Source organism: Caretta caretta, chromosome 23 (genome assembly GCF_965140235.1).
Source record: "Caretta caretta isolate rCarCar2 chromosome 23, rCarCar1.hap1, whole genome shotgun sequence".
NCBI classification, from domain to species: domain Eukaryota; kingdom Metazoa; phylum Chordata; order Testudines; family Cheloniidae; genus Caretta; species Caretta caretta.
In genome coordinates, this window is record NC_134228.1 from 8,280,104 (window position 1) to 8,308,090 (window position 27,987).

Here is a 27,987-nt window from a genome sequence, read left to right on the forward strand (position 1 = left end):
GGAGGGCGGGATGTAAACTCTACACGGGGCATGGAAACCTGTCAAAAAGTACATGGTGATAAAAGCTATTGAGCGGTTAACTACTCACGTGGCTGGGCAGGGCAGGCGGCCAATGGGGAGAAAGCCATGGTGCGGCATGATGTGTTCCACCCTACTCCAGGCGGGCTCTGGTGCACCAAACCCCCAGAGTAGGGAGGCTGGCTTTTACTGGGGCAGCTGGGCAACTTCAATGTCTGGGTTCTCCCTTGTATGCGTCAGTCTCATCCTGTGCAAGAGTGTCCGTAGGCTGGCGCGGGCTGGACGGTGTTTCTTGCAGGCCTTGAGGATCAGCATGGTCTGCAAAGCCAGGCAACTGACAGAGGACTTGCTGTCCTGCTGGAAGCCTTTGAGGACTAAGATTGAAAGGAAGGAAATGGAGGTCAGAGCCATGGTGCTCTGGAAAGCCCTGGCAGAGCAAGCCAGCGCTGTACCTCTCAGCCCGTGACAAGAAGGCAGCAGGCTGGGAGGCGGGAGGCAGGGGACTAGCAGGAACAACCACCAACCCTCACTAAACATCCCCACTGCCCTTCATAGCTGGGGGAGCCCCCAGACACAGGCAAGAAGTCACAATGAACCCCATTCACTCAAAAAGAAAAGGAGTACTTGTGGCACCTTAGAGACTAACCAATTTATTTGAGCATAAGCTTTCATGAGCTACAGCTCACTTCATCGGATGCATACTGTGGAAACTGCAGAAGACATTATATACACAGAGACCATGAAACAATACCTCCTCCCATCCCACTCTCCTGCTGGTAATAGCTTATCTAAAGTGATCACTCTCCTTACAATGTGTAAGCCCTCTACACCAACATTCCACACAAAGATGGACTACAAGCCGTCAAGAACACTATCCCCGATAATGTCACGGCTAACCTGGTGGCTGAACTTTGTGACTTTGTCCTTACCTATAACTATTTCACATTTGGGGACAATGTATACCTTCAGATCAGCGGCACTGCTATGGGTACCCGCATGGCCCCACAGTATGCCAACATTTTTATGGCTGATTTAGAACAACGCTTCCTCAGCTCTTGTCCCCGAACACCCCTACTCTACTTGTGCTATATTGATGACATCTTCATCATCTGGATCCATGGAAAAGAAGCCCTTGGGGAATTCCACCATGATTTCAACAATTTCCATCCCACCATCAACCTCAGCCTGGTCCAGTCCACACAAGAGATCCACTTCCTGGACACTACCGTGCTAATAAACAATGGTCACATAAACACCAACCTATACCGGAAACCTACTCACCGCTATTCCTACCTACATGCCTCCAGCTTTCACCCTGACCACACCACACGATCCATCGTCTACAGCCAAGCTCTGCGATACAACCGCATTTGCTCCAACCCCTCAGACAGAGACAAACACCTACAAGATCTCTATCAAGCATTCTTACAACTACAATACCCACCTGCGGAAATGAAGAAACAGATTGATAGAACCAGAAGAGTTCCCAGAAGTCACCTACTACAGGACAGGCCTAACAAAGAAAATAACAGAACGCCACTAGCCGTCACCTTCAGCCCCACAACTAAAACCCCTCCAACGCATTATTAAGGATCTACAACCTACCCTGAAGGATGACCCAACACTCTCACAAATCTTGGGAGACAGGCCAGTCCTTGCCTACAGACAGCCCCCCAACCTGAAGCAAATACTCACCAACAACCACATACCACACAACAGAACCACTAACCCAGGAACCTATCCTTGCAACAAAGCCTGTTGCCAACTGTGCCCACATGTCTATTCAGGGGACACCATCACAGGGCCTAATAACATCAGCCACACTATCAGAGGCTCATTCACCTGCACATCCACCAATGTGATATATGCCATCATGTGCCAGCAATGCCCCTCTGCCATGTACATTGGTCAAACTGGACAGTCTCTACGTAAAAGAATAAATGGACACAAATCAGATGTCAAGAATTATAACATTCATAAACCAGTCGGAGAACACTTCAATCTCTCTGGTCACGCAATTACAGACATGAAGGTCGCTATCTTACAACAAAAAAACTTCAAATCCAGAGTCCAGCGAGAAACTGCTGAATTGGAATTCATTTGCAAATTGGATACTATTAATTTAGGCTTAAATAGAGACTGGGAGTGGCTAAGTCATTATGCAAGGTAGCCTATTTCCCCTTGTTTTTTCCTACTTCCCCACCCTCAGACGTTCTGCTTAATTTTGGATTAATGCTGGAAATGGCCCACCTTGATAATCATACACATTGTAAGGAGAGTGGTCAGTTTGGATGAGCTATTACCAGCAGGAGAGTGAGTTTGTGTATGTATGGGGGTGGGGGGGTGAGAAAACCTGGATTTGTGCTGGAAATGGCCCACCTTGATTATCATGCACATTGTAGGGAGAGTGGTCACTTTGGATAAGCTATTACCAGCAGGAGAGTGAGTTTGTGTGTGTGTGTTTTTTTTGGGGGGGGGGGGGGGTTAGAAAACCTGGATTTGTGCTGGAAATGGCCCACCTTGATTTTCATACACATTCTAAGGAAAGTGGTCACTTTGGATAAGCTATTACCAGCAGGAGAGTGAGTTTGTGTGTGTGTGGTTTTTGGAGGTGGGGTGGGGGGTGAGAAAACCTGGATTTGTGCTGGAAATGGCCCAACTTGATTATCATACACATTGTAAAGAGAGTGGTCACTTTGGATGGGCTATTACCAGCAGGAGAGTGAGTTTGTGTGTCGGGGGGCGGAGGGTGAGAAAACCTGGATTTGTGCTGGAAATGGCCCAACTTTATTATCATACACATTGTAAGGAGAGTGATCACTTTAGATAAGCTATTACCAGCAGGAGAGTGGGGTGGGAGGAAGTATTATTTCATGGTCTCTGTGTATATAATGTCTTCTGCAGTTTCCACAGTATGCATCCGATGAAGTGAGCTGTAGCTCACGAAAGCTTATGCTCAAATAAATTGGTTAGTCTCTAAGGTGCCACAAGTACTCCTTTTCTTTTTGCGAATACAGACTAACACGGCTGTTACTCTGAAACCCATTCACTCACTATTTCTAGGACTGCCCCGTCCCTGCAGTATCTGATGGCCTCATCCCTGCCTGTATTTACGGTCCCCCTTTCCCCCAGTGCACAGATGGGCACTCAAGCCCAGAGAGGGGGAGATTCACAAAGGGGGCTTGGGCATTGTTAGGCTACGCCTAACTTCCGGTGCCCTGCTGCCCTCCAGCAAATGCCGAGGAGGGAGCTCAGCCATTCTCTAGCTCTGGTTGGGGCCCAGCTATGAACCTGCTCTGGGAGTGAGGAGCCTGAGCTATGTCACCCCCCCATCCCCCTTCTCCCCAACAAATGTGGAGGAGACGCTGCCCTGCCCTGCACTGGCCCAGGGTTCCGGGCACGCAGCAGGGAGGTAGATGACCGGACGTCACCTCAGTCTCCTTTGGAGCAGTGGCTTGACACCAGGCACCCCACTTGGAGGTGACTGCAACAAACCCTGGGCTAGTGAGTGCAAGGGGGGGAGGCAGGACCCCAACTTTGCTGTGTTGCGGGGGCGGGGAGGGGACAATCGTCTGCGAAGGCCAGCCAGCTCAGGCCCAGTTTGGGGATTTGCCAGGCCACAGCTCTGAGGTCAGGGCTAAGTGCCTGGGCACATGCCAACCAGCAGACACCACAGGGTGAGGGGGAAGCTGATCAGGGGTTTGGGGATCTACAGTTTGCCACCCTTTGTGGCTCTCGCCCAAGATCATATTGCTGGCGTTGGAGATTGAACCCAGCTCGCAGCCCTGGGCCATTCGTCCCTCTAGTGCTCAGTGCTCAAAGCAGATACCACTCACCCTTGCAGATGGCATCCAAATTCTCCTGGCTCTGCTGGTCCAGCTGCCGGGCAGTGAGCCCTACACACACAAACAGCTCGTCACATCCCCGCGTCCCCAGCGAGGGTATCAAAGCGTCTGTCACCCTCCAAGCAGTGGGGCTTTCCCCTGCCCCTCGCTGTCCAGGACGCACTCCTGAGTCCCCAGGGGAAAGGGTGAGTCCCCAGGGATGGCTGTGGGGCTGGTTGCCAAAGGAGAGCATAGCGCCTTGAGGTTCCACTACCAAGAGCCCATGGTGGGGTGGGGGTGTGGGGGATGGGGACTGCATGAGGAGCAGTGGGGTTCGAGGGGGCCCATCAGCCGATCAGGGCAGTTTGGGGTGAGCTTGCTCCTGCGGGTTTCTGACACCCCTGAGCCTTCATTCGGCAATCAGGAGCCCAGGGGTTACTTCTCGCTGCCGGCAGGGACTGAGGAGAGCCTGGGACTGGATCCAGCCCCCTGCTTAAGGGACCTCTCTGCTCTGTGGTTACCTAGAAACCTGATGGCCGCTTCTCTAATGGGAGCCTGCGGGTTTTCCACAAAGGCCATGGCCTGGCAGAGGAAGGTTTCTGCCCTCCCCTTGTAGCACGCCACCTAGGAGCCAGAACAAGGGAGCACAAGGTTATTAAAGGCCTTTCCATCCTGCAGGCCAGGTTCCAGATCTGTGGAGTTTCCTGCTTTCAGCCCTCCTTCCTGTGCCGGGGGGATCACGCAGAGGGACTACAGCCAGGGCCAGGTGTGGTCCCGGGGCTGGGGCTCGGTGTGGGAATGGAGCCAGGCAATGGAGGGCTCACTCACCAGGCAGTCACAGCCTCGCCAAAGCTCCTTTTTCTGGATGAGAGCACTGAGCTGGCTCCACCTTAGAAATTCCACCGCACTCCTGAGGGTATCCCAACACACCTGCAAAACAAGAGGGACAATGGTTACAGGAGCTGGAAGCCAGGGCCGTCCCTCGGCATACACGCCTGCGTAGGGCACCATGAAATTTGGGGCTCCAAATTGCCCCAAATTTCATGGTGCCACTAGGCGGCTGCATGCTGCACATGCAGCAGCCCCAGCCCCAGTGACCCGCCCTATACCTCAGCCAGCCCCGCCGCAGGCTGCACCCACTACAAAGGGCAGGGCCGTCCCTGGGGGGGGCCCAGACAACTCCCTCCGCCCTGCCTCTTCCCCTTCCCCCCTGCTCCATCCCCAGCCCGCCCCCATTCCACCTCTTCTCCGCAAGCCTCTTCCCCCAGCGACCCCACACTCACTGGCAGTGGCAGGAAGTGGAGTAACCTGGTCCCAGCCCGCTCTCCTCCAAAAGGATTGCCCCCCGCACTCACCGGCGGTGGGAAGCGGAGTGCTGCGGCTGGGAGCTGGCAGAGTAGAGCGGGCTGGGGCCAGGCTGCTCCGCTTCCCGCTGCTGTCAGTGAGTGTGTGTGTGGGAGGGATCCCTTTCCCCAAACCCCCTCCTTCGAGCCACACGGCTGGAGCCGGGGCGAGGGAAGCAGAGCGGGCTACTCCCAGCTCTCCGCTAATCCTCCAGGCCACTCTGGGCCTGTGGGCCCCCCAAAAGTGGCCCCACACAGCTCCTACCTCCCAGACCCTGGTGGGGAGGAGGGGGAGGCCTGGGACCCCACACAGCCCCACTGTGGGGGGGCTGGATAAGGCACCCAAATGGCTAGGGACAGCCCAGCTGGAAGCCACTAACATAGTTACTGGAGGCCTTGTGTGCTGAACGGTTCCCGGCCCGCGGCTGCTCGCGGAAGGGCGGAGGTTTGGCTAAGGCAATGGCTGGAGACCTGACTCAATTCCCAGCTCTTCCTGCAGGAACTCAGGCAAGTTTCTTCGGCCCAGGGCTACAAAGGGATTTAGGTGCCTAATGCCCATGGGCATTCAATACTTTTGAGGCACTAGGCCTCATGCTGTGCCTTAGTTCCCCACCTCATGGGGGGTAGGAGGGTGAATTCATTACTGCCGGGGGCATTTGGCTCCCAAGTGATGGGGGCCATGAGAGCGAGCGTGTGCACAGGCACCTGGGGCGGGGCGGAGGGGGGGCTTGGGCATGTCATGGCTAGTAAGAGCTGTCCGGGCTGCTTGGCCAAGGGCACATTGGGTCTTGGGCACCATCCGGAGGCTGGGTAGCTCTGCTCCTGGTAGGGACCATGGCCAGGGTTGTGCTCTTCCCACCAGCACAGCCAGGGGAATGTGCGGAGGCCAGTGGCTGTAGGAGTGGTGAGCTGACCCCTCCGCCCACCCATTCTCTCAGCCTGGCTGCAGGGGGGGAGTGTTAGGTTCAGAGGAGGCAGGGAAGACTCAGCAGTTGGGTGGGGCGCCATGGTCATGACGCTACTGGACTCAACGTTCAAGTGGTTTTGAGCACGTGATTGTCACAGCACTGAGCACCTGCCCTCTGCCGGCCAGACCTTTTAAAGGGGAGTGTCACATGTTGGCCCCCCCAACAAATTCCTGGTCACTCTGTAACAATCTCAGCTGCAGGCTCCAGCTCGTGGCCTCACCTGGGACACATTGGGACGCTCATCGTGCAGGAGGAGGAGCAGAGGGACCAGGCTGCGGAGGACGTGCTCCTTCATCTTCCTCCTGCTGGGCCCCCTTACAAGCTCCAGCAGGTGTTTAAAGAGGGTGATGGAGAGCACCCGGAGTTTGCTGGACTCCTGCAAGAGAGGATGTGGGGAGGAGACGCTGTGACGGTCGTGCCCACCCAGCTGGGTGAGTGCTCACTGTGACAGAGATGTCTGCCCTGCAGGGGGTATTGCTCACTCACCCCCAGTCATACAGGCACAACTGGGGGCCGCAGTCCCATAGGCATAGCGCCATTGAAGGCAATAGAGATGCAGGTTTCCACCAGCTGAGGGGCTGGCCTGGTAACTTCTTGGCCAGAGAGAGCCGTAAGGTGGGGTGAGACAGCCCCTGGGATCTCACAGCCAGCTCTGGGCACACTGACATCAGCACCCGCCTGTCAAGCCAAGGGGAAACGCTCTGGGCAGAGCAGCATCAGGACAGGGGCGGCAGAGAGGGAGCGATGAGGAAAGATTCAAAGAGCGAAGGGATGTGTGTACTTTGTCCTCCTGCTTTGCGTGCCCGACTCACACTGGAGCTGACCCACAGTGACCCTCGAGCGAGGCCAGGGGGGCCAGGCATGGGGGGCAAATTCCTACACTGGTGTTTGTTCGGGCCACGCACAGGGACCTGGGGGGGATTTAACCAGGAACAAGGGGTGGTAAATGTGCAGGAGCTCCCAGATAGGGGGCCTTGGAAGCCATGACTGGAAACCACCCAGCCTCCAGGGGCTTGGGGTTCGGCAAGGGCTGCCCCACTCCTACACATGGGTTTCTTGTTAACTCAGGGTCAGCCCCACTTGGTCACATGATGCCCCCTCGCTGCATGGCAGCTGGCAGAGCCGGACCAGTCCAGTGACCTGGGAGGCCGGGCGAGCTGTGCCCAGCAGGGAGAACCAGGAGCAATAGCTGGGGGCTGTAGGGAGGGGCCACTGCGTTCTGGGAGATGAGGTTGAGGGTAAGGGGGGGCAGCCTGGGGGGCGGGTTGACTTGAGCTGTTCTGAGAGTGGCTGAACCTTTAAATGGTGCCCCCCCCAATCAGCAGTTACATGTCGCCTCTGGGCACCAGGTTCTAGAGCAGGCAGTTCTCTGAGTGACGTCTGTTGTAAAAGTGTTTCATAATGGTGAAATCCTAGCGGATCTTAAACATAAAAAAGAAGCTTACAAGAAGTGGAAGGTTGGACATATGACCAGGGAAGAGTATAAAAATATTGCTCGGGCATGTAGGAATGATATCAAGAGGGCCAAATCGCACCTGGAGCTGCAGCTAGCGAGAGATGTCAAGAGTAACAAGAAGGGTTTCTTCAGGTATGTTGGCAACAAGAAGAAAGCCAAGGAAAGTGTGGGCCCCTTACTGAATGAGGGAGGCAACCTAGTGACAGAGGATGTGGAAAAAGCTAATGTACTCAATGCTTTTTTTGCCTCTGTCTTCACGAACAAGGTCAGCTCCCAGACTGCTGCGCTGGACATCACAAAATGGGGAAGAGATGGCCAGCCCTCAGTGGAGATAGAGGTGGTTAGGGACTTTTTAGAAAAGCTGGACGTGCACAAGTCCATGGGGCCGGACGAGTTGCATCCGAGAGTGCTGAAGGAATTGGCGGCTGTGATTGCAGAGCCATTGGCCATTATCTTTGAAAACTCGTGGCGAACGGGGGAAGTCCCGGATGACTGGAAAAAGGCTAATGTAGTGCCCATCTTTAAAAAAGGGAAGAAGGAGGATCCTGGGAACTACAGGCCAATCAGCCTCACCTCAGTCCATGGAAAAATCATGGAGCAGGTCTTCAAAGAATCAATCCTGAAGCACTTGCATGAGAGGAAAGTGATCAGGAACAGCCAGCATGGATTCACCAAGGGAAGGTCATGCCTGACTAATCTAATCGCCTTTTATGATGAGATTACTGGTTCTGTGGATGAGGGGAAAGCGGTGGACGTGTTGTTCCTTGACTTTAGCAAAGCTTTTGACACGGTCTCCCACAGTATTCTTGTCAGCAAGTTAAGGAAGTATGGGCTGGATGAATGGACTATAAGGTGGATAGAAAGCTGGCTAGATTGTCGGGCTCAACGGGTAGTGCTCAATGGCTCCATGTCTAGTTGGCAGCCGGTATCAAGTGGAGTGCCCCAAGGGTCGGTCCTGGGGCCGGTTTTGTTCAATATCTTCATAAATGATCTGGAGGATGGTGTGGATTGCACTCTCAGCAAATTTGCGGATGATACTAAACTGGGAGGAGTGGTAGATACGCTGGAGAAGAGGGATAGGATACAGAAGGACCTAGACAAATTGGAGGATTGGGCCAAAAGAAATCTGATGAGGTTCAATAAGGATAAGTGCAGGGTCCTGCACTTAGGATGGAAGAACCCAATGCACCAATACAGACTAGGGACCGAATGGCTAGGCAGCAGTTCTGCGGAAAAGGACCTAGGGGTGACAGTGGACGAGAAGCTGGATATGAGTCAGCAGTGTGCCCTTGTTGCCAAGAAGGCCAATGGCATTTTGGGATGTATAAGTAGGGGCATAGCGAGCAGATCGAGGGACGTGATCGTTCCCCTCTATTCTACACTGGTGAGGCCTCATCTGGAGTACTGTGTCCAGTTTTGGGCCCCACACTACAAGAAGGATGTGGATAAATTGGAGAGAGTCCAGCAAAGGGCAACAAAAATGATTAGGGGTCTAGAACACATGACTTATGAGGAGAGGCTGAGGGAGCTGGGATTGTTTAGCCTGCAGAAGAGAAGAATGAGGGGGGATTTGATAGGCACCACGTTCTAGAGCAGGCAGTTCTCTGAGTGACGTCTGTTGTAAAAGTGTTCATAAGTTCTTTTAGTCTGTTTATCTGATTTGGCTGCGCTCTCCTGTCTGGCCACTTTGGAGACAGGCTCTTGGAACAGTAGTTCTCAGTTGTCTTTCCATCAGGAGCGGGTGCTGGACTAGATGCAGGAGCTGCTCTTGGTGTTGATCTTTAGCTGGGCCTGTGCCACTGCTTAATAAAGAGCGGCCAGGTCCCAGCAGAGTTTGGGAGGGCTGAGGGTAGGATTTAACGTTGTGAGAGCTGGGGAGGTGGGTGGTCCCTCCAGGAGCCCCCACTGGGGCGTTACCCCTGGAAGGCAGTAATGGATGGGTCCCTTTCTCCCGCCCATTTTGCTGGCTCTCGCCGTGCAGTGGGGGACTGAACATCAGTCTGGTGAACACGCTGGCAGGGGCTCGTTTGTGGTTAGAAAAGGCCTGGGGAGAACTAGCCCCTCCTTTGATGCTGCCCTGCCATGAGAACGAAGGGGAGAGGAAAGGGCGGTAGCTGCAGAACCTACAGACGGAGCCGTTTCCTTATGGAGCTGACAGGCCAGCTGTGGGATTCCTGGCCAGGGAGGGGAGGGGCAGGATTTTCACCAGGGTACCATCACTTGTTACCCTGGAAGGCAGCAGGAGCATTGCGGCACCCTGTGCTGCAGAGGCCCCCTCGCTCCATGCAGGCTCAGGAATGCATGGCCTTCCCTCAAGGGGAGCCTCGTCCCCAGGCTGCCCTGATCCTTGTCAGCAGGCCTGCAGGACACCAGGGTTCCCACCCTTACTGCCATATGCTCTGATGGAGAAGGGGGTAGCAGAAGAAGGCGGGAATGGGTTCATGTCATTTACGACAATCCTTTTTCTGGCTAGGACCATAGCATAGGTCCCGCTAGCCCACCCGCCAGCCCCCATTCACACGTCTGTGGCTTGAAGGGTCTCCCGCGGGCCCCCAGGCCTTACATCATGAAAGAACGGCAGGAGTTTCTCAGCCACTCGCACAGCCACGGGGCTGGCGCTCTGCCTGTCCATGCCGGCGAGGATGTCTCTCAGCACGGTGATGGCGTTGGAGATGACGTCCCTGTCTGCCTCGTGTAGCTGCTCCACGACGACTGGCAGTTGATGCTGGAGTTTCCCCACCTGTGTGAAAGGAGGAGCTGCTTTACGAAACACCCTCCGGTGACCCAACAAGCCATTTCCAAAACAACGTCTGCCTCCCCTGCAGACAGAGCCACGGGGACTAGGAGTGCAGGGGGTGCTGCAGCACTCCAAGGTTTTTCGCGGGGCTCTGCTCCTGGCCCCATACACAAGGTCCCAGCTGCCGGCCCTGCGCCAACTCCCAGCTGTGGCCCCAGCCTCGGCCCCCTTGCCCCATCCATCTCCCGCCCCCCTGGAGCCATGGCCCTGCTCCTGACCCCAGCTCTAGGGGGGGTGGGGTGTGTGGACAGGTGTAAGGGGGTGCTCAGCACCTCCACTATAAAAAGTCTTCTAGCGCCCCGCCTCCAGATGACATGTTAGAGCCTCAAAGCCCTTGCACAGCCCCAGCTAGGATCGCAGGCAGCGGGGCCGGCTACCTGCAACATAAGCAGCTGCTTCGTTGTACCCCCGATCGCAGGGGGTGGTATTTATTAGCAGGTATCATCTGTGGAAACTTCTCTGCACAACACCTTGACCCCGAACAAATCAAGTGTATTATTGTTAGAAGGGTTAGAATAGCACCTCCAGCACCTATCTGCAATCAAGGCGTGTGCTGGGGGCTTTCCAGGCACAGAAAGAGACATTCCCTAGCCTAGAGCTTACAGGCTAGATACACAAAGGAAGGATTTCTATCCCCGTTGTACAGACATGGAACTCAGGCACAGAGAGGCGACGTGACTCACCCATGGTCACCCAGGGAGTCTGGCAGAGCCCGAAACTGAACTTGGGTTCTCCTGAGTCCCGGGCCTTACAGCCCAGCCTCGGCGAGGGAGCCGATTTTGTACATGAGTTCTAGGGTTGGTCTGTTACTAAAAGCCAGATTCAATCATTTCTGTATTTGGCTGTTCAAAGACAGCCCCACAAAACCTCGGCGAGGGAGCCGATTTTGTACATGAGTTCTAGGGTTGGTCTGTTACTAAAAGCCAGATTCAATCATTTCTGTATTTGGCTGTTCAAAGACAGCCCCACAAAACCTCAACCGGGATGAGGGGAAAAAGTGTCCAATACAGGCTTACCGGTTCCAGAAGGAAAAATAAAACACAAGCAAGTGAAAACCAGGCTGAGGACATGGAACAATGGGAATGGTGGATAACAAAGAGAATTACAGTCATGCCCTCTCCATGTCTGATCGATTCATCGTCCGCCTTTAATAAACCGGACTGACCTGCTATTCTCAGGGTAAGTAAATTATCATTAGGGAGAGTTGCCTTCAGATGGTCTCCTCTTTGACCAGGCAGCCAGATCTGTGTATTTAAGTCCCAAGGGTTTTCTCTGCCTTCACTATACCGTGTCTATCACACTTGGTATGAGGTCTGAGCAGCAAAAGGCCTTTCTCGAGCTCTTCAGAGGAGCGAGTGCTGCGGGACAGAGCTGTGACATCAATAGTTAAAACCTACGAGGCTCAAAAAGGGGATTCGTAGAAAAAAATGGTTCCAATTGAAGCAAAATGGCTCTGTCCGGGCGTCCCGGATCACTGGTGTCACCAGCATACCCTGGAGGTCTAGAGTCCACAGCTCTGCTGCTACTCTAGTGCTAGGGTTCCTTGGATCACACACCCAGAGACGCCCCCTGCAGGAGCCAGGCCCTGCCCTGCAGAACAACAGACAAAAGCCAGGCAGGGACTTGCCCAAGGTCACCCAGCAGGTCAGTGGCAGAGCCAGGAAGAGAAACCAGGGCTCCTGACTCCAGGCCAGGGCCAGGTCCCCTGGGAAGCTTTCAATGACCCCTGCCCTGTATCAGCTCCCTGATGAAGGAGTTGCCAAGACTTTGAAGGAAAGAGCTCAAATTCAGAGGGATCATGGTAAATTGGAGGACTGGGCTATAGACAACAAAAGGAAACTCACCAAAGACAAAAGTGAGGTGCTACATTTAGAGAAGAAAAAGCAAATGCACAGAAACAGAATGGGGGATAACCGGTTGTACTGCTGAGAAGGATCTGGGAGCTGCAGTGGATCACAGCCTCAGCATGAGGCAGCAAAGCGATGCTGTTGCAAAAAAAAAAAAAAAAAGCAAATGCAATCTTCGGTTGCATTAACAGAGGTATAGCCTGCAAGTCATGGGAGGTGATAGTACCACTCAACTCAGTGCTGGTTAGGCCTCAGCTGGAGTACAGTGTCCAGTTTTGGAGTTTTGGTCACCAATGTCTACAAAAGATGTGGAGAAACTGTAATGGATCCAGAGGCGAGTGACAAAGATGATCAGAGGGATGGAACACAAGCCATACGAGCAAAGGTTGAAGGAACTGGCTATGTTTAGTTTGGAAAAGAGGAGATTAAGGGGGGACGTGCTAATGGTCTTCAGATTCTTCAAAGGCTGCCAAAAAAAAAGATGGCGAAAAGTTGTTCTCTCTTGCCACAGAGGGCAGGACAAGAGGGGATGGGTTCAAACGACAGCACTGCAGATTTAGATTAAATCTCAGGAAAACCTTCCTAACTGTAAGAAGAGTAGGACAATGGGACAGACAACTAGGGAGCTTGTGGAAGCCCCTTTGCTGGAGGTTTATAGAAGGAGGCTGGAGCCATCTGTCTGGGCTGGGATAGACACAACAAATCCTGCATCTTGGCAGGGGGCTGGACGAGCTGACCTTGCGATCCCTTCTCACCCTGCGGTTCTATGAGAGGTGTCCCAGAGCACCAGGAGAGGGTTTCGGCGTGTTCTGCCTCCACTATAGCGCTGGCTAGAGTCACGCTCTCTCTCTTCGGCCCAATGGCGATACCCGGTGGGAGACTGAGAGACACCCTCAGGCCATGGTGGGGACACACGGCGCTCCTTCCCTTGCTGCAGGGGCTGGAACTTACGGCCAAGGGGGCGACGCCAGCCTCTTGCTGAGAGACGTCGTGATGCTGGCGCAGCGGCCGCTCCTGCAGCCTGTCGAGCAGCTCCCGTAGGACCTTTCCTGCGGTCTTGGGGTGGGATGTCAGCACCCTCCACATCTCCACAGCAACGCTGCAAAGGGAGAGAGCCGATTTCACCTGGCCAGAGCCCTGCCAGCCTCCAGCACCCACCGCCACCCGCACCCGGCTGAGTCTCCCGCCCACGGCCGGCCCTTTGTTGCCCTCCTGCTGCAGCAAGGGCCCCCACTGCCTGGCGCAGGCTGCATGGGGGCCGGGTCTGAGTGTCAGCCCCGGGGGAGGCCGAGGGCTGCCATATGGGGTTTTGCAGGCTGGCCTGTCTCCACGGCATGTCAGCCTGCAAAACCCTCCAGAACAAGCAGCAGCTCTGCAGGGAGCAGGAGGTCTCTGGAAGGTTCTGCACGCCCCTGTCCCTGGCAGCGGGACCAGTCTGGGGGACCCGGAGCGCAAGCGGCAGCAGCCCCAGCCCCGTACCTGTCACATGACAGCGAGCAGCCCAGCAGGGTTGTGACCACCTCCTTGCTGTCCTGGTTGCCCAGCACGACAAGGGCCTTGAGCAGCTGCTGCTGGGCCAGCGGCTCGCTGATGGAGTCCAGGTTGTGGTACACGCTCATCACAGCCTCCGACACCTGGAAGGGAAGTGGGGAGATGGGAGCCTTGGCTTCCTCGCACTGCTATTGATCTGGGGTGTCAGGGACCTGCCCTACCTGACAGCCATCTGCCCTCCCACATCCTCTTCTCCAGCTCCAGGCCTAGAACACGGGGCCAATTCCCGGCCTATCGATTCATAGACTGCAAGACCACAAGCGGCCATGGAGATCACCTAGACTGACCCCCCGCATTGCACAGGACCTGCCCCCCAGTAATGCCGAGCGCCCAGAGACAGAGTCTCCCACGGATGGGCTCCCCCAGCAGCCTGTTCTCACTGCAGCTCTTACCCTCTCCAAGCTTGGGCTGGGGACCCACAGGATCACATGCAGCATGTGCCTGGCCGCCACCGAGTCATGGACGCTGGTGTCTCTCATTCCCTCGATAGCAGTGAGGAGGAAGTCCATGCGCTCGGATGGGTTGAAGTACTTCCCAAACATCTGAAACAAACCTGCCAGTGAAACCCCTTTTGCTGCCCAGTGCGGTTCCAGTCGGACCGAGCAGCCAGGACTGGCCCAGCCAGGAGTGCAGGCAAAGCCCGCTCTGCCGGGACAGGGCTGGGTTACTGCACCTGGGACGCACAGTACCCAGCCAGCAATCAGGAGCTGTCGTGCACGGCACAGGCCAGCGTGGCAGTGCACGGGGGCACAATACTGCACAGCACGGATACACTCTCTAGTGCTCAGCAGGGGCTGGCACTGGTGTGTGGACGCAATGATGCCTTGGAGAGCATTAATCTCTGGGGAAGCTGCCACCACACCTGACAAGGAGCTGGGATCAGGTTTGGATGAGACCCAGTGCATCTTGGGATGTGGCATGGAGGGAGGCATATTGGCCCGCAATAGTAGAAGCCTTGCCAGCAGATTGAGGGAAGTGATTATTCCCCTCTATTCGGCACTGGTGAGGTCACATCTGGCCCCCCACAAGAGAAAGGATGTGGACAAATCGGAGAGAGTCCAGCAGAGGGTAACGAAAATGATTAGCGGGCTGAAGCACATGAATTATGAGGAGAGACTGAGGGAAGTGGGCTTACTTAGTCTGCAGAAGAGCAGAGTGAGGGGGGATTTGATAGCAGCCTTCAACTACCTGTAGGGGGGCTCCAAAGAGGATGGAGCTCGGCTGTTCTCAGTGGTGGCATGTGACAGAACAAGCATCAGTGGTCTCAAGTTGCAGTGGGAGAGGTCCAGATTGGATATGAGGAAACACTATTTCACTAGGAGGGTGGTGAAGCACTGGAAAGGGTTACCTAGGGAGGTGGGGAATCTCCATCCTTCGAGATTTTTAAGGTCAGGCTTGACAAAGCCCTGGCTGGGATGATTTAGTTGGGGTTGGTCCTGCTATGAGAAGGGGATTGGATTAGATCTGAGGTCTATGATTCTATGAGGTGGAGTGGGCCATAGGCAGGGCTCCGGCCCAGCTGGATGGGGTCAGTCACACGCCTGGGTCTGTCCCTTCCCCCTGACTCCTAGGGTGTTAGGGTGTAGGGTTCTCTCTCCTGATAACTCTGGGCACAACAATCGCAGGAAGCATTGAAAGTAGTTACCATGGCGATATTGCTGGTGTTGGTGAACCAGGTGACCCAGAAGCTGTTCTCCGCTCGCCACTCCCTGAAGACCTGCAGATACTCTGCACTCTGCTTTGCCAGCGTCGTGCCTGAACCAGGGAGGGGAAACAGACAGCAGGCAATATAAATCAGAGGTTAGCTTTGGAAACGGGAATTTTGCAAGGAAGTTTAGAGACAAGTACATCTAAGAAACATACCGTAAATTCAGGCCAATAAACTCCCCCACCCCCCAACAAAACTAAACAAACTAACCCCCCTGGAAGAGTAAAAATAAACCAGGCAGAAGTGCAGCAGCAGTGTGAGGCTCTCCAGTTGATTGCACTGAACGCAGCATGTAGGATTCCCAGCCCTGTGGGCGGGAAGCACATCTGGGCATTTGGCCCAAGGAGCTACTGCCCTCGGAGACCAGGAGGCCAGAGGATCTGAACTGGTGGAGCCAAGGGAGACAGCGAGGTACATAGAGGAGACTTTTAGGGATGCAGTAGAGTGGTCCCACCCCCAGTCTGACAGCCTCTGTGCTGCTGAGGAGGGTGAAAGTTTCTGGGAAGGAGAACATCGAGCTGGAGCAGAGGGAGACGATCCCATAGTTGGGACCCACCTGCCAGATGAAGTCAGGATATCTTCTCACACTGAGGCTGCCCCTCCTGAGGCGGGAAGCCCAGTTACAAAGAAAAGCCAGGTAATAGTAATGGGGGATTCAATCAATAGACATATAAGAAGGTGGATTTGTGATGAGTGGGAGAACCGCATGGTAAATTGCCTGCCTGGTGCAAAGGTTGCAGCTCTCACGAGACATCCAAACAAACTTACGTGCAGTGCTGTGGTATGTAAGCTAATGTTTAAATCGGCCTCTGTACGAGATAGTGAATGTGACAGTGAATTTTATAAAAGTTTCCAGATGTGATCCCTGGCAAGCCTGACTTCAGTATCAGGCAAATTGTTGAAATGATAGGAAAGAACAGAATTATCAGACACATAGGTGAACACAATTTGTTGGGGCAGAGTCAACATGGCTTTTGGAAAGGGAAATCATGCCTCACCAATCTACTAGAATTCTCTGAAGGGGGTCAACAAGAATGTGAAGAAGGGTGATCCAGTGGATATAGTGTACTTGGACTTTCAGAAAGCCTTTGACAGGGTCCCTCACCAAAGGCTCTTTACCAAAGTAAGCTGTCATGGGATAAGAGGGAAGGTTCTCTCATGGGTCAGTGGTTAAAAGATAGGAAGCAAACAACAGGACTAAATGGTCAGTTTTCACAGTGGAGAGAGGTAAAGAGCGGGGCACCCCAAGGATCTGTGTTGACACCAGTCTAGTTCAACATAGTCATCAATGATCCAGAAAAAGGGGTAACCAGTGAGGTAGCAAAATTTGCAGATGATACAAAATGACTCAAGATAGTTAAATCCAAAGCAGACTGCGAAGAGCTACAAAGGGACCTCACAAAACTGGGGGACTGGGCAACAAAATGGCAGATGACATTCAATATAGATAAATGCAAACTGGACACCACAATCCCAACTATACATACACAATTATGGGGTTTAAATTACCACTCAAGAAAGAGATTTCGGAGTCATCGTAAAGAGTTCTCCGAAAACATCCACTCACCGTGCAGTGGCAGTTAAAAAAGCCAACAGAATGTTGGGAACCATTAGGAAAGGGATAGATAATAAACCAGAAAAATGTCATAATGCCTCGATACAAATCCAATGTGCGCCCTCACACCTTGAATACCGCGTGTAGTTCTGGTCGCCCCATCTCAAAACAGATGTACCAGAATTGTAAAAGGTGCAGAGAAGGGCGACAAAAATGATGAGGGGTATGGAAGAGCTTCCATATGAGGAAAGATTAAAAAGACTGGGGGCAAGTCTACACTTCAACCACTCTATCGCCATAGCTGCACCGGCGCTGTAGCGTTGAAGAGAAGATGGTCCTCTGCCAACAAGCTCTTAATCCACCTCCCGGAGAGGCGCTAGCTATGTCAGTGGGAGGGGTGCTTCTGCCAACAGGGGTGTGGATTTTTCACAGCCCTGAGCAATGGAGTGATAACAATATAGGTCTACAGTGTAGACCTGGGACCATTTAGTTTAGAAAAGAGCTGACTAAGGGGGGATATGACAGAGGTCTATAAAATCATGACTGGTGTGGAGAAAGTGAATAGGGAAGTGTTATTTACCCCTGCACATAACACGGGAACTAGGGGTCACTTTCTGAAATTAATAGGCAGCAAGTTAAAAGGGATGTTGTGAAGACTAAAAGTATAATTGGGTTCAAGATAATTAGGCCATGCAACCCCAGACTCTGCATGACCCTAAACCTCTGACTACCAGAAGTTGGGACTGGATGAGAGGGGATGGATCACTCAAAATTTCCCTTTTCAGTTCATTCTCTCTGAAGCATGAGGCACTGGCCATTATCAGAAGACACAATACTGGGCTAGATGAACTGATCTGAGTCAGTATGTCCATTCTTATGTGAGTTATGAAGAGTAGAATACGGACAGGGGAAGCTAAAGACATCAGGGGAAACTCCATGGCTTGAAGGACTATGGATACTAAAGAGGTTTTTTTAAAAAAGTGTATTAGGAACAAAAGAAATCCTAGCAACGGTGTAGGCTCATTACTAGATGGAGACTGTTTAAAAGGATGCAGAAAAGGCAGAAGTGTTCAATAAATATGTTTCCCATGTTTGGAAACCCCATGTCAATGTATTTAGGAAGGACAAGGGTCTCCAGTGCTCTTACGTTTTTGCCACAGCATGAAGGCGTAGAGGTGGTGAAGTCCCTCCATAGCCGATCGGCAGATCTCCTGCTCCTGCTCAGCACTGCACAGGGTGAGACAGCCCACCAGCTGGCCCAGGACTCTGAACTCCTCCACTCCCTGACGGAGAGAGGGAGCAAGGGGAGTCACTCGCCCCTGCAGGCCCAGCGCAGCATGTCCCCCTGGCATTGCACTAGCAAGGGTCTAGAACCGGGGGAGGCAGAGCCCAGCGCAGAGAGACTGGGGACAATGAGAGCAGGAGAAGCCATGGGGCCCATCACCAGGGACTGAGGGAAGCTCAGCAGGGACGGGAAGTCTGGGTAGCAAAGTCAGCAAACGTTGCCCTCGAGTGGGGACCTGGGTAAGGAATGAACTAACGTCCAGTCTCCATCTCAAGGGCAAGCTCCTAATCCCAGCCCCTTCTCCCATCCCCCTCCCTCCACTGACCTCAGGTCCAGGAGCGTGAGGTCACCTTGGACTCCTCTTCTCTGCATTCCACCTCTCTCACTCCATCCTGGAGTTCCCCACAACCCCCACTTTCTGCGCCGCACCCAGCCTGCCGGCTCTCTCCTGCCGGCTCTCTCCTGCAGCCTTGTCCTCTAGCCTCCCCCTCCTGCCAGACCTTCCCTTGCCCCTCCTGCAGCCCCTGCGCTTGCTCCCTGCTCTTCCCCACGTCGCACCAAGCCCCTTGCCCTCCTCTCCTGGGGTCTGCACGACCTCCCCTGACCCACTCCCCATTGCTCTGGCTCCTTTGGCCCCTCCCATCCCTTTCACTGTGTCCCCTCCCACCTCCCTCCTTCTATTCTGCTGCCCCAGCCTCTGGGGGCATATAATGCAAGCGCCCCCCTCCAGCTGCTGGCGGGGAGACCCTGCCACAGGGGGGATGGAGCAGCTGGAGCAGCTCAATGGCCCTGAGCACCCAAGGCAGGGGGTGTTCATCTGGCAGCCTGGCAGGAGCTGATGCCAAAGCATCCCGGGGGCAACTGAGAAAGGGGGTGAAGAGACACCTGGGTTCAGATGGTGCTCTCAGGGCGATCCTGTGTAAATCCGCTGACCCTGCAGAGCAGACTTTGGTCCTAGGGGAACAGCGGGGAGAGTCCTTGGAGATAGAATTATGGGGCTCCACCCAAGGCCCACTGGAGTCAGAGGACAGACCTGTCCACATCAGGACTCATTAGGTTGGACTCCAACCGAGGATCTTGCTGAGTCACTATTCCAGGCCCAGGTTTTCCCTGCCAGGGAGCGCTGCACCGTGAGGCTGCTCAGTGCAGTTAGGAGACGGCCAGAGTCACAGGCTGCTCACCTTGAATTTGTGTTGACCGGAGATGAGTTTGGTCAGCCAGGTGATTCTTCCCACTGCCCTCAGCCGCACATGCACCTCCTTGGATGCGGTCCAGGGGAGCAGGACCTGAGAGAAACAGATTGAGACAAATTGAGAAGGAGAAGGACCAAAAAATAGCACAAGCACATAGAGTGAAAATCAGAAAGGCTTTGGCAAAAATGAGTTCTAACTGGCAAGGGACATAAAAGGCAATCAGAAGCAGCTCTGTAAATGCATTAGGAGAAAGACAAAGGAAAGTGTGGGGCCACTACTCAGCAGGGAAGCAGAGCAAATAATGGATGATACAGACAAAGCCAAGGTGTGTAATGCCTTTTTTGCTTCAGTTTTCACTAAAAAGGTTAATGGTGACTAGATGATGAACACAATATTAACAACAGGGGGGAAGAAATACAGGCCAGAGTAGGAAGAGAACAGATAAAAGACAATTTAGGTCAGTTAGATGTATTCAAGTTGGCAGAGCCTCATGATATTCACAGGAGATGGAGCTAGACAAAGCAATCTCTGAACCTTTAGGAGGGCTGAAGGTCCCAGAGGACTGGAGAAGGGCAGCCACAGAGCCTATCTTCAGAAAGGGGAACAAGGAGGCCCCAAGGAATTATCCACCTGTCAGCCTATCTTTGGTACCCAGAAAGATTATTGAACAAATTATTAAAGAGTTTGTAAGAACCTAGAGGAGATAATAGGGTGATAAGGAATAGCACCATGGATTTGTCCACAACAAACCATGCCAAACAAATCTAACTTCCTTCTTTGACCGGGTTACTTGCCTAGTGGATGGAGGGAGGCAGTATATGATGATGTATATGAAGTTTTGTAAGGCTTTTGACACAGTTCCACAAGACATTCTCATAAGCAAACTAAGCCAATATGATCCAGATGAGACTGCTCGAAAGTGGGCGCACAACTGATGTAAAAGCAATCCTCAAAGAGGAGTTATCACTGACTCGCTGGCAACCTGGGAGGGTGTCTGAAGTGGGGTCCCCCAGGGGTGTGCCTGGGTCCAGTACTGCTCAATATTTTCATGAAGAACTTGGTTAACAGAGAGGAGAGTATGCTTGTCAAGATGGCGGATGACACCAAGCTGGGGAGAGTTACATGCACTTTGGAGGACAGATTAGAATTCAGAATGAGCTTGCCAAATTGGAGAGTTGGTCTGAAGTCAACAAGATGAAATTCAGTCAAAACCAATGTGACGTAACGCACTTAGGAAGGAAAAATCAAATGCATAAAAAGAAAGTGGGGGATGACCGGCTAGGTGGCAGGACTGCAGAAAAGGATCTGGGGGTTATCGTGAATCTCACACTGAATAGGAATCAAGAGTGTGATGCTGTTATGAAAGAGGGAAATGTCATTCTGAGGTGTATTAGCTTGGAGCACTGTGTCCAGTTCTTGGCACCCCGCTTTAAGAAAGATGTGAACAAACTGGGGCCCGTCCAGAGGACAGCAACAAAAATGATCAGCGGTTTAGAAAACCTGACCTATGAAGAAAGGGTGAACGACTTGGGCATGTTTCGTCTTGAGAAGACAGAGGGGGCACCTCCTAACACTCTTCAAATATGTTAAGGGCTGTTTCACAGAGGATGGTGACTAATTGTTCTCCACATCCCCTGAAGGTAGGACAAGAAGTAATGGGCTTAATCTGCAGCAAGGGAGATTGAGGTTAAATATTCGGAAAAAGTCTGAGGGTGGCTAAGCACTGGAACAGGTGACCTAGGGCAGTGGTGGACTCCCCATCATGGACGTTTTAAAAAAAACAGGCTGAACAAACACTCCTCAGGGACGGTCGAGGAATGTTTGGCCCTGCCTCAGTGCAGAGGGTGGAGTAGATGACCTCTTGAGATCCCTTCCAGCCCTGCACTTCTGTGATTCCCTCTTCCCAAGCTCTGGGATCGAGAAGACCGAATATCTGCCGAGGACATTTCCCTCTTTTTGGAGCACAAACCACCCACAGAATCGACTTCCTGTGGCCCCAGAACTAGAACGTTGGGGGAATCTAGCTCTGGGCTCTGGCCAGTATGGTGAACACAGATGAATCCCGGGGTCAGATGAGGCTCAGTGGAGAACACGGCAGATCCCACACTCCTGCACCCCCACCCAATGCAGAGGTTTTTCATATATAGCGGGGGCACTTGGTCCTCCAGCCCAAGAACCTTTATATAGAACGTACTCTGAGGAGCAGAAGGCACGGGGGTGTCCCATGCTTGGGATTAAATGAAGCCTTGGTCCCAGAGCCCCACCCCCGCTACAGGACTCATCCCCTTCCTGCCCCCATGCCTCCACACCTCCATGATGTTTTGCAGCACCCCAAGGTTGGGCTTCTCATCCTCGCACACCAAGGCCTTCAGCAGCTCATCCATGGTGTTCAGAGTCTGCGTGCAGAGCAGAGGAGAAACCACAGCAAGTGGCGTTACCCAGCCAGGCGACGAACCAATGCCCTGGCATGTGACACGCCCCAGGCCATGGCAGCCCCTGCTATTCCAGCTCACCCACTCACTTGTACCCGCAGGGGACCGACTGCAAACTCCTCCTGGCAACAGGACCCCACCTGCTTTTGTTGTCCCCAGGGAGGCCACTGCACACAGTCGAACGCATTAGAAGAGTCAGGAAGGACTCCGCATTTGAGGGGGAGGGGAGATTTCCAGCCAAGCTTCACTTCCCCTGGCCTGTGTGCATCTCAAGCAGCCGATCTCAGGCCTGTGCTCCCAGCCATGCACTGGGGATGAATGTGCTTGTGAAGGGAGTGTCTGTTCCCCACTAATTGCCGGTGAAGGATAAATGCCTACTACTGCTACCCTATGAGGGAGTTACTCCTTTATCTGTGGCGGTGGGCCTTGTGCTTTGGTACTGCAGGTCCTGAGCTGAAGCACTGCCAAGGAGCTGTGATCATTACACTCTTATGCCAGCGCCAGGTAACCCAGGGGGCAGGGACATGAGCGACTTGCAGGATTCCCCCTCGGTTTGGGGCAGCTCCTCATGGCTAGTTTGGGGCTTACGTTGTTGTATAGAGCAGCCTCCACGCCCTGGTTGGTCTCTGCTGGAGGCAGGGAGAAGACGCTGGAGAAGCAGACGGTGAGCATGCTGGATAGTTCCATTCCCCGCAGCAGTGGCTTCACTTTGCTAAGAGAAGAGACACGCGCGGATTGGAGGGCTGAGGCGAGACTGATGCACTGATGTTGGCCTCAGGCTCCCAGGACATGATGGGCAGGCTTCTGGGAAGCTGAGAGCAGGGCGCCAGCGGCACTGAGAGAGAGCCCCCCCTGGCGCAGGCTGTGCCACGTGCCAGGGCTCAGCCTGCCCAGCCTCTGAGCCACAGGGAGTCGCTGAGCTGCCGGTGGGATGCAGCTGGCACAGCTGGCGGTGACTCCGGTGGCTCCGCTCCGGCAGTGCCCAACTGCCCCTCTCCCCCCGGAGCCATCGCCTGCGGGTCCCAGAGGGGACCGGTCCAACCCCCTCGCTCCCTCCCCACATCTTCACACGGCCACTTGGAGAGGTCGCCAGGCACCGAAGGATCCTCCACCACCAACCCACGGGTGCCACGTGCCCGGGGGAATGGGAAGACGGGGGAGGAGCAGAGGGGGCAATGCCCTGGAGAACTGGCCACGCCAAGAGGCTGGCGTGTCTGGCTGCACACAGCACTAGCTGGGGCTGCGCGGGCAGGCCGGGTACCTCAGCTCCATGATGGCGAGCATCGCTTGCTGACGCACCCCGCTGGTCAGGGAGTCGACGGACTCAAGATCAATCAGCTCCTGGGGAGACAATGTGGGGAAGTGCCAGCCGGGCTCCGAGCTCCCGTAAGGCTCCGACTGGGGAGCAAAGCGCAGGGCCTGCAACACGTGGCCTCGGCAGACAGGTCGTCCTGCTGTGGGCTTGACGGTGTGCAGGGCTCCAGCTGGGGAGCGCAGTGCAGGGCCTGTGGTCACTGCCCCAGCGTCACGCACCAGTGCACTGCAAAGGCTCCATCAGCATTAGCACCCAGGGACTCCACCTGAGATCAGGCTCCTTGTGCCAGGTGCTGCACACACATGGTGAGAGCCAGTCCCTGCCCCAGAGAACTCACGAGCTAACTGGACGAGACAAGGCATGGGAGGGAAACTGAGGCACAGAGGGGGAAGTGATTTGCCCAAAGGTCTCACTGAGGAACTGAGCCCCAGCCCACTGGACCACCCACCAGCACACGTTGTCCCACGTTCAGGGAAGGGAGGTAAGCTCCGGAAAGCTTTCTGCAGCGCCGCAGAGCAAAGACTTTCCAAATCTACGGAGCAGATTTGTTGCTAGTTCCCTAGTGGGCACTGACTGCGGAGTGTTGGGGCTCTGTGCAGGGAGACTGGTGTATACAGAGCGACCTGGTGACTTGGGAAGCTGGGTGCAAGGGAAATACCTATGTTTCAATACAGTGACATGTTCAGGAACAAAGAACGCAGGCCACACTCACAGCATGGGGTCTCTAACCTGGGAAACGGTGACTCTGGAAAAGACTTGGCAGTCATGGTAATCAGGTGCACAGGAGCGCCCAGTGCGAGGCTGGGGCCAAAAGGGCTTATGCCATCCTGGGCTGTGCAAACAGGGCAATCTCCAGTTGTTAGAGAGGTTATTTTCCCTCGGTATTTGGCAGTGGTGCGACCTCTGCTGGGATCCTCTGTCCAGGTCTGGTGCCCACAATTCAAGGAGAATGTTGATAAATTGGAGAGGGGTCAGAGAAGAGCCACAAGAGTGACTGAAGGACTGGGAAACATGCCTTATAGTGAGAGACTCCAGAAATCAATCAGTTCAGCTTCACAAAGAGAAGGTTACAGGGTGCCTTGATGATAGTCTGTAAGTACCTACACAGGGAGCAAATGCTTGATAATGGGCTCTTCAGTCTAACAGACAAACGTCCAACACGATCCAGCGATTGGCAGTTGAAGGTAGACAAATCTGCAGAGCTCTCCAGGCCAATCACTAAACCCGCCAAGTAACATAGCCCGAGTGTGTGTTTTACTCACCTTTATCTTCTCCACAAGGAGGGCTTTGCAGAGAAAAGCTGCCAGGTTTTGTTCTGGGTGCCTCGTGAGGGCGGCCCTGCTGATGGTGATGACACGATCCAAGAATTCAAGTTTCTTGGCCTCCTCCTATGCCCCGCAGAGATTAGACAAAAACAGGAAGGTTAGTGTGGAAAGGAGCTGCCAGTGGGAGAGATGTCAGAAAGCTTCCCCCCAGCGCTGCTCAGGCTTTGATATGCTGAAGGCCAGAAGGCCATTCATCTCCCAACAGGAGAGACTATGTGGGGAGGGCAGGGCAGCTCTGTGTGAAACCAGACCAGAGAGGGAGCAGATCTCACGGGGTAGGTGTCCAAAGAGGAACTGCAACATGGGGGCTAAGCATCCAGACAGTCTTACTGGGGGGCTTGCTAGAGTGGGAGGAACATCTGGGTGTGACACCCTGATACCCCAATATTCACCACGGTCATATAATTAGGATATGTTTGGTACCAAGTATGTCTTGTAAGGTATCAGTCTAAAAGTCTTTATCTGCTAGACATTACTGTCTCATTGGATTGCATGTGCTATTGTTGTATGTGACGTTCTGAAGTTCAGCTGTGTATGTGTTCCTGAAAAACACTGTGAGGTTCAAAACAGCCTTTCAGGTAGAACAGCAAAAAAGCCAAACACTGGCTCCTGGAGGAAATGCACAAGCATTAGGGCTACCCCAGGAACTGTGTGCAACAGAAACCTCCCCGAGATAACGTGACAGAACGGGACCTGTTGGATCCAGGTCACAGCAAAAGAGTTATCCAGCAGGTGGGAAGAGAAGATAAAAGAGGAACAATAAAATCGCAGGGGAGACGGGACGGGACCTCAGACTCCCTGCAATAAGATACCTGGAAACACCTGAGAGACAAAGATTGAACCATGAGAAGTGATGGTCCTAGGCTAGAGAGAGAAACCTGGGAAATCCAAGCTGCAAAACCAAGGCAGCTTCTGCCTTAAGAATCTGCCAACCTGTTTGTCACTCGGGGAGAATTTGCTAATGGATATCCTATCTATCTGGTGTATAAAGCTTCGTTTGTGTGTTTTCTTTATTTACTAGGGTAATCTGCTTTGTTCTGTTTGCTATCTCTTCTAACCGCTTAAAATCTACCTCTTGTAGTTAATCATCTTGTTTCTTGTTTATACCACAACCCAGTTTGTAGTATAAATTAGTAACTGGGAGGAGGGGCAAAGAGTTGTTCATACCTCTCTCGACATCGAGGGAGGGGGCGAATGTCATAAAACCTTTGGGTCCGTACTCCAAAGGAGGTGGGCACCAGAGAACTGGGACAAGGCCCTTCAGCTGAGTCTTCCCAGAGCTGATCTCAGTGTCTGTGTCTTTCTGCAGCTGGGTGTGGCCCTGCCTGTGTGTATGGCTGGAAGAGGCTTGTGAGCCGAACCCAACAAGACAAGGTAACGGGGGCCCAGGCTGGCAGAACAGGCGGGCTCAGTGATAAGCCAGTACATCAGATGGCACCTCAAAGGGGGGCAACCCATCATGCTGGGGACTGGCCAAATCCAGTGGGCAAGGGGCATGGTGGGTGCCTTTTGTAACTCAAGAGAGGATGTTTTTAAGATGCTCTAGTTTAAACAGGAATTATTTGGGGGCAGGTCTCTGGCCTGTGTTATACAGGAGGTCACAGTGGGGAGGTCCCGTCTGGCCTTAGAATCCATGCCTCATCCGGAGAAGGACGGATACTGCATGTGGACAGGGCAGTAGCTGAGAGATCAGAGGAGGGCTCTTGGTACCTGTTCATTGCCCTTGAGAAAGGTGTTGATGTAGTCTAGGGTCTCTTTCTCCTGCGAGTCTGGCCCCATAAAAAAGGAGGCATTCCCAGGTGATGGTGAATCTGATCAAAGACAGAGCAGTGGTCATACCTGGGGCTGCCAAGCTGCAGGCTGGGTGACAGAGATCTTAGCAGAAACCCTTGCCCCCCGCTCCCACCCCAGCTGGGTAGCAGCCCCGATGCACAACAGGGTCTGGCACAGCCATCCTTGGTTTCCCCAACTCTTTGCTGCTCAGCCCAGCAAAGATCCAGTCAGAGCCCTGGTTCCCAGCGGCCACCCCACTTCCCTGCCCGCACCCAGCATGCAGGCTGAGCCTGGGGATTTGGGGAGCGCCACACCTGGAAGGAGGCATGATGTCAGGCTCTGAGTGGTGTCCCCGCTCTCCGGGCCATTGCTGGAGGGGGCACAGGGACTGGCAGTGAATCGCTCTCCTCCGTGCTGCGGGAGAGGGAGGAGCTACCCAGTCTGCGTGGGATACGGGGACCCAGGGCCTGCCCGTTCTGCTTCCTCTGACTGCCTCTCCTGCCATCGACAGTCACGGGGTGTAACCTGGGCAAGCCCTGGGCTCCCATCATCAACCCCCACACCCAAATGCCCTGTGCTGTGCCATGCGTAACCCCCCTGCAAAGGAGCCAGCAGATGGGGCTGCAACATCAGGGGACATCTCATGCTTTGGCCGGCGCCCTGCAATCCTAGGCTTAGAATCATAGAATATCAGGGTTGGAAGGGACCCCTGAAGGTCATCTAGTCCAACCCCCTGCTCGAAGAAGGACCAATTCCCAGTTAAATCATCCCAGGCAGGGCTTTGTCAAGCCTGACCTTAAAAACCTCTAAGGAAGGAGATTCTACCACCTCCCTAGGTAACGCATTCCAGTGTTTCACCACCCTCTTAGTGAAAAAGTTTTTCCTAATATCCAATCTAAACCTCCCCCACTGCAACTTGAAAACCCACCGTGCACAAAGCATCCCCTTCGACTGGTGGAAAACATCTTCCGACCCTGTGTGTGACGGATCGGGGTGGGCAATTCAGTCAGTCTCCACCTGATGCTTCTGCTGCCGCCCCTAATGCCCCGATCAGATGTAGGGGCTGCAGCTGCTGCCAGCAGGAGGGGCCATTCCCCCCTGCCTGGGTTTTCCTGTCTCTCCATCTCATGGCAGCCCAGAGTTGTACAAAGGTGATAGAGTCTTCTCCCGCCACTGACACCCTGGTCCTGCAACCCCAACCCCCAGAGGGGCAAGCCCCACCGCAATGCAGGGCCATGGCCCCTGCCATTTTTGCAGCCCCTTCCGCCCACCCAGGTGGCACCCACTCACCAGCATGGAAGGGCTGAGGCACACACAGCTCCTGCTGCTGCTGTGGGCTCTTCTGCGGACTCTTCCTTCGAGGAGGTCTCGTCTCCTCCCAGGCAAGGATGGGCTTCAAGGGGACCTTGGGGACTTCCTCAGCCATCCTGCAAGAAGCCAGGACAAGGCATTGCTTGTGAGAGATGAGAGGCGACTGCCCCGTTCAGCATCAGAGCCAGTCCACGTATTGCTATTCCACCAGTGCCTACAGCTGCCAGCAGGGAAACAAGCCAATGGATGTGCTCAAAGTCACCCAGGCAGTCAGCAGTACAGGCAG

The 27,987-nt window shown here is 53.9% G+C and overlaps 1 protein-coding gene across 1 annotated transcript; it reads right to left on the reverse strand.

Annotated features, from left to right (window-relative positions):
- Nucleotides 1-31: 31 nt before the first annotated feature.
- LOC125629922 (maestro heat-like repeat family member 5) lies at nucleotides 32-27,979 on the reverse strand. Its single transcript, XM_075122434.1, has 18 exons — nucleotides 27,681-27,979; nucleotides 26,328-26,428; nucleotides 24,555-24,680; nucleotides 23,239-23,318; nucleotides 22,566-22,689; nucleotides 21,855-21,941; nucleotides 19,534-19,638; nucleotides 18,215-18,350; nucleotides 15,450-15,559; nucleotides 14,197-14,346; nucleotides 13,733-13,887; nucleotides 13,205-13,352; nucleotides 10,173-10,349; nucleotides 6,374-6,529; nucleotides 4,671-4,772; nucleotides 4,364-4,466; nucleotides 3,855-3,914; nucleotides 32-392 (listed from the first exon to the last, which is right to left on the reverse strand). Exons 1-18 carry the CDS (start codon nucleotides 27,814-27,816, stop codon nucleotides 205-207), a joined length of 2,244 nt encoding a protein of 747 aa, XP_074978535.1. The 5' UTR covers nucleotides 27,817-27,979; the 3' UTR covers nucleotides 32-204.
- Nucleotides 27,980-27,987: the final 8 nt, after the last annotated feature.

Bases quoted from the DNA above. Each gene is read 5' to 3' on its own strand.
- LOC125629922 (XM_075122434.1), bottom strand. From the start codon at position 27,816: ATGGCTGAGGAAGTCCCCAAGGTCCCCTTGAAGCCCATCCTTGCCTGG. The intron at 3,915-4,363 runs GTAACCACAGAG...TTGTGTGTGTAG, and splicing joins AGCGGCCATCAGGTTTCTAG to GGCTCACTGCCCGGCAGCTG. The intron at 393-3,854 runs GTGAGTGGTATC...TTTCAATCTTAG, and splicing joins TTTGGATGCCATCTGCAAGG to TCCTCAAAGGCTTCCAGCAG.